The following is a 12,360-nucleotide window of genomic DNA, read 5'->3' on the forward strand; positions in this document are numbered from 1 at the left end:
CCCATCCAATGAATTATCTCTTCATTCTTGATTCATGCAGTCCATGGGATACAAAGGATTCTTCTGTATGTCCACATTTCAAAAGTATTTACCGTATTTTTTTGCTCTATAAGATGCATTTTTTCCTCCAAAAAAGTGTGTGGGGAAAAATGTGTGCGTCTTATGGAGTGAATATGATTTTTTAAAAGAGTGCAATTTAAATTCTAACTGTAGGTGGTGAAAGAGGCTGCTTCTTGGTAGCTGTTTCGCCCCAAAGTTGCGGAGGAAGGCCAGGTAAGCTCCCGGAGTTCTACGGGGGGGTGGCGATTTCGGCCTGCTAGGCCTGCAGGGTGGTGGTGGAAGACGGCTGGGAAGAGTCTGGGAAGGGAAGATGGCAATTTTGGCCTGCTAGGCCCGCGGGGGTGGTGGTGGAAGATGGCTGGGAAGGGAAGGTGGCGGTTTCGGCCTGCTAGGCCCACAGGGGGGTGAAAGACAACTGGGAAGGGAAGGGAAGGTGGCGATTTCGGCCTGCTAGGCCTGTGGGGATGTTGGAAGACAGCTGAGAAGGGTATGGGAAGGGAAGGTGGCGTTTTTGACCCTTCCCAGCTGTCTTCCACCCCCTGCGGACCTAGCAAGCCGAAACCGCCACCTTCCCTTCTCAGCCCTCTTCCACCACCATCACCCCCGCGGGCCTAGCAGGCCAAAACTGCAACCTTCCCTTCCCTTCCCAGACCCTTCCCAGCCATCTTCCACCACTCCCCACAGGCCTAGCAGGCCGCAATTGCCAGAACATTTTTTCCTGTTTTGCTCCCCTAAAAATTAGGTGCATCTTATGCAGAGCTGCGCCTTATGGAGTGAAAAATACAGCATTTCATTGAGCATCTCCTTCTTAACCTTCCAAAGCTCACACTCCTTCCATACGAGCCTACCCGGCAGTTAAGATCTAGCCAGGGGGCCCTTTTGAAAGAGCCGTCCCTCAAGGAGGTAAAAGAAATGGCTTGTAGAAAAAGGGCCTTTTCGGCAGCTGCCCTCAGACTATGGAATGCCCTCCCAACTGAGATTTGTCTGACGCCGACGCTGATGACATTTCGGCGCCAGGTCAAAACCTTCCTGTTCCAGAAGGCTTTTAACTGAAATAATATCAGCTGTGGGTCCTGATGGCAATTTTTAGAGTAACTATTTTAATTGTATTTTAATAGTTTTATCTTTTAATTGTATTTAATTGTATTTTAATTGTTGTAAGCTGCCCAGAGACCTTTGGGTAGAGTGGGCAGCATATAAGTTAAATGAATGAATGAATGAATGAATGAATGAATGAATGAATGAATGAATGAATGAATAAATAAATAAATAAATAAATAAATAAATAAATAAATAAATAAATAATAGGGGGTTTCACTATGAGCCACACTCATTCTCAAAGATATATTAACATTCTAAGTTTCCAATGCATATTCAGCTACTTGTTACATAGCATTCTCTTTAACTTCACAAAGGGTGTTCTATCTCTTTTGTTCCCTGTACACAGGGTCCGGGGTGTACTGGAACAAAAAATACTCCTTCATTCTTTGGCTAATAATATGTACACAAGAGGACCTAATTCTGGCATCAGCCTCTTTAACTAGCAACTGGTTTGAAAGTCATCTTTCTTTTATCATCCCTTAAATAAAATACAATAGAAAATAGGAAAGGAAACCTTAGACAGCTTCAGGCCTTATTACACATTAGGTAGGATCAATCCATCCCATATGTTTTCATCATGCAGAAGACAAAATTGGAGGATGACACTGGAACCTCTGCCTAAATTCCACTTGCCTGTCACTGTCAAGTCTGGCTTACATGTTGAGAAACATATATGCATTAATTTGGATCAAGTATTTAAAGGAAAAGGTGAAGTTAAAGTATCAGCAAAAAGCCCTGATACTAGCATATCTGTCTAGTGTTTCAAACAACTGCAAACTGAAAATAAGACTATCAATTATTTAAAATGAGGTTAGCTATTAAAATATACAGTGGTGCCTCGATTTAAGAATGTCCCTACTTACGACCATTTTGAGTTATGACCAGCTCTGGCCGCAAAATTTTGCTGTTACTTATGATCAGAGCTTCCACTTACAAACAGAAAAAGGCAGGGGAAAAAGGCGAGAAATTCAAATTTCTAACTGTAGGTGGTGACGAGACTGCTTCTTTGTAGCTCTTTCACCCCAGCAATTAGAGTGTGTGTTGGAGGAGGTTTGGGACTGCCTCCTTCTGCTTCTGAGAGTGCGTGTGTGTGTGTTTGCAGGGAGGCTTCGGGCTGCCTGGTAAGGTAAGGTGCTTTTTAAAAACTGTTTTGGGTGTTTTTGCAGCATGGTTTTGAGCTGGGGGTTATGTTTCTGTGCTGTGATGGGTCTTGGGGAATTTGTTTTCTGGGTTTTTTCCCACCATTTCCGATGGGTCTTGGGTTTTGTTTGGTTGCTTTTTGTGTGTTTTTTCCCATTTCCGACGGGTTTTGGGGGGGTTGTTTGTTGGTTGTTTTTTTCCCCCATTTCTGATGGGTCTTGGGGGGGGTTGGTTGCTTTTGGGGGGTTCTCCATTTCCAATGGGTCTTGGGGGTTCTGTTTGTTTTTTGGCTCCCCCCCCCACTTCTTTAAAAGAAATACAGAATAAAGAGCTTGTTTCTACTTTCTACCATCTGAGACTTTGTCTCTCATTTATAATCTGGACTTCTGTGGATGTACCAGTTCCTTTTGTTTTGTTTCATAATTAAAGGTAGCCACACCAGGTGAAAAAAAACCAGGCCAATTTTAAGCAACTTTAAGTGGATAATTTTGTTGTGTCTGAGTCACAATACAATAACACTATGCTTAAAATGTGAAGCTCAACATCAAAAAAAATAAGATCATGGCCACTGGTCCCATCACCTCCTGGCAAATAGAAGGGGAAGATATGGAGGCAGTTGACAGATTTTACTTCTTGGGCTCCATGATCACTACAGATGGGGACAGCAGCCACGAAATTAAAAGACGCCTCCTTCTGGGGAGGAAAGCGATGACAAACCTAGACAGCATCTTAAAAAGCAGAGACACCACCTTGCCGACAAAGGTCCGCATAGTCAAAGCTATGGTTTTTCCAGTAGCAATGTATGGAAGTGAGAGCTGGACTATAAAGAAGGCTGACTGCCGAAGAATTGATGCTTTTGAATTGTGGTGATGGAGGAAACTCTTGAGACTGCAAGGAGAACAAACCTATCCATTCTGAAGGAAATCAACCCTGAGTGCTCACTGGAAAGACAGATCCTGAAGCTGAGGCTCCAATACTTTGGCCATCTCATGAGAAGACTCCCTGGAAAAGACCCTGATGATGGGAAAGTGTGAAGACAAGAGGAGAAGGGGATGACAGAGGATGAGATGGATGGACAGTGTCATCGAAGCTGCCAATATGAATTTGACCAAACTCCGGGAGGCAGTGGAAGGCAGGTAGGCCTAGCATGCTCTGGTCCATGGGTCATGAAGAGTTGGACAAGACTTAATGACTAAACAAGAACAACATGGAGAACACCTGAGAAATATTGATGAAAAGCATGATAATAATTCAATAGGGACATGGCTAAAAATGGTGACAGTTAAGAAAGAAACAAAGGCTTTATCTTTGCTGCACAAGAACAAGCACTTCAAACCAATGTGACGTAAGCTAAGATCCAAGGAATTAGTGCTATCAAATGTCGATTCTGCCAAGAAAAAGACAAAACTGTCACACCTCATATGTGAATGTCTGAAGATTGCACAGATTATAAAATTAGACATGCTAGAGTGGCAAAATTAGTGCATTGGTCATTATGCAAAAAATATAACTTGCCAGGCTCCAAAAATCAATGGGAACATCAGGTAGAGAAAGTGTCCGAAAATGATGCTATCATGATCTTATGGGATTTCAGGATCCAAACTAATGGACACCTTGAACATAACACACCAGACATAGTAGTAATAGAATGAAGAAATGTCTGGATCATTGACATTGCAATTCCGGGGGGGTGCCAGAGTTGAAAATAAAGAAGTGGAAAGACTAACAAAGTACAGAGACCTGGCATTTGAAACATCTTGCTTGTGGATGAAACATATTTTAGTGGTCCCCGTAGTCACTGGGGCTTTAGGAACAACATCAAGACGTTTCACACAGTATTATAAGCATTTGCAGATCTCAGAAACAACACCATCAGAGCTACAAAATAACATTAGGAACAGCATACTGTGCTGATATTTAACAGATACAGTACTTAGGTTTTTGATAAAAACTTGTATCTGTTATATATTATCAGTCAATGTTTTCCTGATTGACTATGCCTGGTGTTTCTGAAGAGTAATAATAATAATAATAATAATAATAATAATAATAATAATAATAATAATAATAATAATAATAATAATAATAATAATAATAATAATAATAATAAACATATCTGTTATATAATATCAGTCAATTTTTAAAAAAAATTTGATTGACTGTGCCTGGTGTTTTTGAATCATAATAATAATAAATTAAACATACGACATACCACTAAATTAAAGATATCACTAGTGAGGGAAACAACAGTTAATGAATATTAGATCAGAATATTAGAACATCAGTGTGACGGATGGCCCACGTCACGCCTGTCACTAATAGCGGGAGCTCATTTGCATAGGCTATGAGAGGACAGGAGGGGCGGAGGCAGAGAGTCAGTTAAGGCAGTTAGAGAGGGAGAGTGAGTGAGAAGAGCAGGAGAGAGGTTTGCACAGAGAGAGAGAGAGAGAGAGAGAGAGAGAGAGAGCCTGAAAATTGTAACTAACAAGATAAACTGGTTAAAGAGAATAAATAAAGCAGGAGGTGATCGAATGTGTGGCAGAACATATACGAAACTTCAATGATTGTGATTTTATGAAATGAATAAAGAACATCTGTGATACTGAGTTACTCTAAAATACCCTTTAATAGACAAGTTCTGGTGCTGGCAGCCAATGTCAGAGTAAAGTCCTTTACAGTGTGGATAAAGCAATCCACTGGTGGCAGTGAAAGAAAGAGGGAACGTCACCAGCATGAACCCTGGGTTTGTGAGAAGAAGAAACAGGGGCACGGGTGAAAGTAACAATCAGTACTATTGCAATTGTTAATCACAACTTCTCTGTTACCTATAAGAACAGGAATTCTTTTCTTTGCAACTCCTGAAAGATTATCCACAAAATTGTTACAGTATTTACTAAGGATGTGCACTGTCTTCAGAGAAAACTTGCAAAATGAACCAAGTCAACGGTACTTGTACCTCTCTCTCTGGCCTCTGATAGGATACAGCAACATACTGTATCCCCAATCACCTCCAAGGTGGGCCAGTCAACAGATGATGCAGTTTGTTCCAGTAGTACTGGAATTAAAATAGGGGGATAGGGGGAAATGCCGTAGGAGACTACTAACAGCTGAACTATCAATGTAGTTTGAAAGTCCTACTAGGAACTCCAACTGCTTTGACCGAGGGCTCAGAGTGAGAAAGCTGGAGTCTGTATATTCTGCTCCAACTTCTTGGGCAGCCATTTCACATTTTCACAGTGTTAGGAGAGGCTGCAGCATCACTTTCATACTATCTGTTGCATTTTAGAATCTTACTCTTTTATGAATAAATTAAGTTTCTCAATTCAGGGCCAGCCTTTCTGTTCATTTTAGACCTCTGGCGCATTCTATTGTTGCTAGAAATAAGAAACTTGTTGTCTTGCCATGTATATCTCTAGAAGGTAAATTATCTATCCTAATTGAAGGATAGATTATCTATCCTAATCAGCCATATAGAACACAATCTCTGGATTCTGTGCCAAACACCTCTGGTGCTTTATGTTAAGAGGGGTCTACCAGATTATTCCTTTCCTGGTACAAAATGCTTCCTTAGAGGCTTTTTCCCACACCAGAAAAAATGCATAGCAGTCTGAAATGTAAGCAAACTGAACTCTCTACTTAAGATCCAATAAATTTCCAAAACTGATGGAACTGTGCAGCATCACAATCCTAGATCACTGTTATTTGATTTCCCTGTCCACATAGGTTTTCTTTTTCTCATTCTTATTTTTTTTTAATGCTAGTTAGAAATGTACAAATACATGCACAAATCTGAGGAAAAAATGGTTCAGTCCAACTCAAAAGAACTCTGAGAGACTCAGTCACAATCTGTATGATGAATAATTGAATACAAATTTAGTCAGGATGTATTCACACATCCCTAATATTTACAATTATAGTTTGCATTTATTTAAAGAAACATATATATTATCAGGAGTTTACTATTCAAGAATTTTTTACCATTTACAGTTTCTTTAAATCTGATGGCTAAGAACAGAATATGAATTGACAATCAAAAACAATTAATATATTTTGTGATAAACATGTATGCAGATCCAAAATCTGGGTATGAGTTTTTGTGTATGTCCACACAGAGATATGTATTTGATTTAAAAAAATCACAAACAGATTGAGAAGAATGTCTGTGCTAAAAATCAGAAAAATAAATATAAATATAGCCAAACTTTTTAAAAAAAATATGAGCTTACTTGCTTCTTTTAAACTTCTACAGTGAAAAATAAGCTCCTTTATGAAAAACTAAAATGAAATGAAATAATCCCTGGAGTACTTAAAATTGCAGCACGAAGCAATAAACACAATCATGTGAAAAAGAAAGTACACCTTCTTTGAATGTTATGGTTTTATGTATCAGGACATAATAAAAATCATCAGGTCCTTAGCAGGTCTGGTAATTAGGCAAATACGTACAACCTTGAATGAAAAATAATACATTAAATATTACACTGTGTCATGATTTATTTTACAAAAATAAAATGGTGAAGCCATGTGTGAAAAACTTAGTGCACCTTATGATTCAACAGCTTGTAGAAACCCCTTCAGCAGCAATAACTTAAAAGTAATAATTTTTGAATGATTTTATCAGTCTTTCACACCACTGTGGAACAATTCTGGCCCACATTTCTTTACAATGTTACTTCAGTTCATTGAGGTTTGTGGACATTTGTTTATGCATAGCTCTCTTAAGGCCATAGCATTTCAATCACGTTGAGGTCTGGACTTTGACTGGGCCACTGCAACTCCGTGATTCTTTTCTTTTTCAGCCATTCTGTTGTAGATTTGCTGATGTGCTTGGGAGCGCTGGTCTGCTGCATGACCCAATTTTGACCAAGCTTTAGCTATTGGAGAGAGAGCCTCATATTAAACTTTAGAATATTTTAGTATACAGAGGAATCTGCAGTTGACTCAATGACAGAAGCTGCCCAGGTCCTGGGGCAGCAAGACAAGCCTAAATCATCACCACTCCACCACCATGCTTGACAGTTGGTATGAGATGATATGCTGTGTTTGGTTTTCGCCAAACATGGCACTGTGCATCATGGCCAGACATCTCCGCTGTGGTCTCATCTGTCCAAAGGACATTGTTCCAGAAGTCTTGTGCAAATGCAACTTTGCAAACCTAAGCCTTGCTGCTATCTTATTTTTAGGGAGAAGAAGCTTTCTCCTGGCAACCCTTCCAAACAAACCATATTTCTTCAGTCTTCTAGTTGTATGGTCGTGAGCTTTAACATTTCACATGCTAATTGAAGCCTGTAGAGTCTGAGATGCAACTTGAGTTTTTTTGCAATTTCTCTGACCCTGCACAGTCTGATCCTGGGATGAATTTCATTGGACGTCCACTCCTGGGAAGACTGGCAACTGTCTTGAATGTTTTCAACTTGTGAATCATCTTCCTCACTGTAGAATGATGAACTTTAAATTGTTTGGAAATGGCCTTTTAACCTTTCCCAGAACGATGGACGGCAGCAACTGCTTCTTCACAATCATTGCTGATGTGTTTCCTCCTTGGTCTTGTGTTAACACACACCTGAATGCTCCAGACCAGTAAACTACTAAAACCTCGGCTTTTATAGAGATGGTCACACTTGCTGATGATCAATTACTCAAGGGCATTTGGTTAGCAGCACCTAGCTGCTACTTAGCCTCTTAATTTCTATGGAAGCATTAAGGGTGTATTTAGTTTTTCACACATGGCTTCTCCATTTTGGCTTTATTTTTATTAAATAAACCCTGATGCAATGTAATATGTCATGTGCTGTTGTTTATTCAAGGTTGTATGTATCTAATTTTCAGACCTGCTAAGGACCACATGATTTTTATTATGTCCTGGTAACCATAAAAATTCAAAAAGGGTGTACTTTCTTTTCCACATGACTGTAATACACAAAGACAGTAATTTAAGTTTTCAACAAATAACAGTTATTTACGATAACAGGTATGACACAGATTAGTATAACAATTTGAATATGCAAAACATACAAGTAAATTACACTATCCCTTTCCAGATTTAAAAAAATTACCATTGCTCTGGTCAAAATCTTATTGGGTTTTTACATCAGCAAAACACAACTGGCTTAGATCTCATTGGCAAATTGCTGTAAGTTAAGAAGTTAGCATGGGCAGGCCTGCTGCTATACACCAACTTGAGATTTACACCAATTGTCTTTTGTTCACAGGTGTAAGTAATAGGATGTTCAGCCCTATTCTAAGCTATTTTTTTAAAAAGATCTTTTCTGGAATGTGAACTGATTTTTAAGAAACCAACTGTCATTATTTGGTAAAGTTTAAAATTCAACAGCAAATGCATGATGATATTCGATCTCTGAATTGAGACTCGAATCAACATCAGTCTTCAATTATGTAGTCACTGAAATATCAGCCTGATAAAGTAAATAATACTTTTCCTTACATCTTCAAATAAATTTGGGAAAATAACCAAAAGTGGGCTCCACTTTGTAGGCTCACTTTACACAGGAATCCTGGATCTGGACAGATTGAAGACCACCCCACTGAAGAACCACAAATATTATCAAAGACAGAATAAGGAATCCTGCACTGCAAAACAAGCAGGGTCAGAAGAACAGAACCTGAGGATTTGTTTCTTCTTGACCTTTGGATTTGTGCAAAAAAATTCTCATCCAAGTCATCAGAGATTTACTGGCAATAATATGGAGAACACAGGTGCCAAAATATTGTGATACAGTTATATCGAAGAGTTATAAATCAGACATAAAAATGTTTAGCTGAATGTACAAAGGCTGAAAACACAGATTAAAGTTTATGAGGTCACAAAAGGGATACTGCATCTTTAAGACAAACGTAGCCTTGAATAAAATACAAACCCTGATAAAAAGAAAGCGGCATGCCAGATATCTCGGAAGACAGCGCCAATACTGTAAGAGGTGCTTGTACCGTAGCTCTGCACTGTTCCTTCCTGTGTGTTATCTGTAGTACTAGAGCCATCGCCTTCCCTATGTACTTCCAAATGTGCTGCTTTCCTTAATTTCCTTCATCAGAAGAGATTAAAAGTGGAAAGTCTCTTGTAAATGTCATTCACTAGCACTAAAACATGGTCAGTGATCTTATAAGCATGCAAACAAACACTAGGCTTAATAAATGCTTTCATATTCTATATGAGAATTGTTTTTCTTCACTGCCCAAGAACAGAATACTATGAACTACACATCACCAGCCCCCCAAAATAAAAAATGTATGAACATAAATTAATCCTCTCCATTATGCATTTTAAGCTTTTGTTTAGTCATTTTAGTTTTGAGGGGATTAGAGTCAGTGTTTGCTTTTGCACATATTTAACTATATTATTTTACTCTCCAATGTAAGATACTAACGTGTCCTGGGTGTAATTTAACAAACATAACAATTTTTACAGGGCAAACACTGCAATTTTTAGGGGCTATAATAAAATTTTATTAAAAGGACAATACAAATAAAAGGAAATTCAGAACTTCATAAAAATGACAATATAATCCAATTTTTAAAAGCATATAATATCAGACTTTAAGCAAAGCCTTTGGAATACTTAGGTATTTCCCTGAACTATATCAGTGCAAATGCATTCATAAAGGGCCCACAACATTAGCACAAACTGTACCTTCTCCTTCTGCCTCCTGTACTTGGAGATGGTTTAGGTGTTCTTGTTGAAACAATCTGGCAATGCACAGTTCCAAGGAGCAACATGAGCCATACTGGCCCTATTACTTCAGTCAGAGGTATATTATGTGGGCCTTCTATTGTATAAAACAATACTACTGCAGCAACTTTTGAAAGAAAAAGTAAAGAAGAAAAAGTAAAGCACTATGTTATGCCAATAATTCACAATTAAACAAACAGCAGATTTATTGCTTACTAAAAAAAATTACTCTTATTTCTCGAAACCATTGTTCACTTAAGCCAGAAATGAACATAAACTAAAATAAAGCATTTTGTATCAATGCAGAAGATATAAGGGTTTAAATTTGTTATTAATATCAGTGGATCTTAAACTAGGCTGCATATTGTTCTATTATCAAGTATTTTAAAAAAATTAACAGGAAAATATTGTGATTAACAGGAAGTCTATAAAATGTCCAATAAAGGTTCTAATTAATATTATACCCTATACAAATACAGATACCTTCTACAGCTAAAATCTGTGGAATGTATGTTCATTAATACAAACCAGATTTTGTTTTCTATGTTAATCTCTGATATTTTCAGACAGTGCCAAAATTATACCTACTGAACAGAATCCCTTTTCTTATTATTACACAGTCACAGTACTTCATTATTGCTTCAATGGCTGTAATTTAGGTTTTTTTTTCTTTTTTACTACAACTTCTACTTTTCAGGTAATTAACACTTTAAAGGAATAAATGACAATGACTGATTTAGACTCAAAAAAACAAGGTGTAGTGTTTGCTTTTATTATGGTGTAGTGTTTGTTTTAGTTGTACCTTGCAGAAGATAAAGAACAAGGAGCCAGGAGAAAATAACCTTTGATGTCACTTGTAGCCACCACCTAAAGAAGAATGGGAAGAACACAACTCTAACAATACCCTTTCGAGTCAGGGAGGTCCAGGGACTTTCTGGTTTAGCTTTAGCAAAGGCGGAGCCTAAAGAGAAGAAAAACAAATTACTTATTTGCTTTGCACTACAATGGATTTTCAGTTCCTAATTTTCTAAAATGCAAATCTAAATATTCTCTTTCACACATAAGATATGGATGTAAAGAAATGCAAAAAATCCAATAGAAAGCTGTCTGTGGAGGAAGAAATTGGTCTCTTCCTATGTGAGTTATGAAATTGGTCTCTTCCTATATGATGAACTATGTGAGTTCATCATACATATATTTTCCTTTTACCATGTTAAAAGGAAAAAAACAGGGGGGGGGAATCATTTTCACATGCATTACCAACACTGACCACTAGACGGCAGCAGAAGCCATGCTATGTATTCTTCACTATGTATACATATCACAGTTTCTGGCTCCCTTTAGTGGCTGGTTCTGGTAATACATGTAAAAATGTTTTTCCTTGATATTTTTCTTCTAATATTTTTAATATTTTCAGACCATGGATAAGTTAAACTGTGGATACTGATCCTGTAGATACAAAAGTCCTACTGTACACCAGATGGGGCATAAATTGCATGTACATAAGTGCTGCATAGAGTGAATTTCTCCACAGTCCCAGAAATTTTGCCCTGTCTTCAAGTAGCCCCATTTTTCTTGATTATTCTTTTATCATCCTACTTAACTTTGGAGTCTAGTAAGTGACTTTCCAGATGGTTCACGTAGAGTCTTGTCCTGGTGAGAGATACTCTTCAGCTTTCATCCATTCAGGAAGGTTGCTTTTTCCCCCTCTCTCCATCGGTTTAGCCTAGCCTGGTTTAATATTTACAGCTAGAGATGTGTGCAGGGGGTTGATATCCATGGTGCTGTATTACCTTATTTTGTTCATTATTTTCTAGCAATATTTACTTCTGAAATGGCAATGCCAGCCAAATAATAAAACATTTTCAGTGGGGGTAGGCTTCAGGAAGCCAATAATAATCCTGCATGATTAATTAAGAACTACAGCCACTTGTTTGGCATGTTTTTAGAAGTAGAATGGTGAATATATTTTTTTAGTCAATTATCTTATAATACGCAGGCAGAGCTTTTTAAGCAGCAATTGATGGTGGACAGTCTCTCATACACTGCTGTAAGGTTGACAAATGCTACTCCAATTATTTTATGCTGGGATGGATTTAAAATTTGAGCCCCACAGCTCTTGTCAAGTCTAAAGCCTTATGATCCTGGAATTAGAAGAGGTTCAATTTTAGGGACTTAAATGATTTAATATCATTCATTCAAACACCTTGTTTAAGTGGAATATAGGAGAGAGACTGGCCTGTAGCTTTTGGAGTCTGATGGTTCTTTGCCTCACTTCAGTATAGTGATTACTTTAATCTTTCATCACATTTTTGGAATCTGTTTTCTTGTCCAGCAGTTAATAAAGAGTTGAAGGAGCGAGCCATTCCTTT

General features: G+C 38.0%; 1 protein-coding gene across 2 annotated transcripts in view; it reads right to left on the reverse strand.

The window, feature by feature from the left end:
- PHTF2 (putative homeodomain transcription factor 2) overlaps positions 1-12,360 on the reverse strand; it is a 91,286-nt gene that overhangs the window by 25,302 nt on the left and 53,624 nt on the right. The window contains exons 5-7 of one of the 2 annotated variants that reach the window (XM_073000710.2): positions 10,791-10,949; positions 9,950-10,115; positions 9,180-9,344 (exon numbers count right to left, since the gene is read on the reverse strand). In XM_073000710.2, the coding sequence (XP_072856811.1) occupies positions 9,180-9,344; positions 9,950-10,115; positions 10,791-10,949 (490 nt within the window). The remainder of the gene's footprint in view (positions 1-9,179; positions 9,345-9,949; positions 10,116-10,790; positions 10,950-12,360) is intronic. The other variant, XM_073000711.2, reaches the window with a different exon arrangement.

This window comes from Pogona vitticeps, chromosome 5 (assembly GCF_051106095.1).
Source record: "Pogona vitticeps strain Pit_001003342236 chromosome 5, PviZW2.1, whole genome shotgun sequence".
Taxonomy (NCBI): domain Eukaryota; kingdom Metazoa; phylum Chordata; class Lepidosauria; order Squamata; family Agamidae; genus Pogona; species Pogona vitticeps.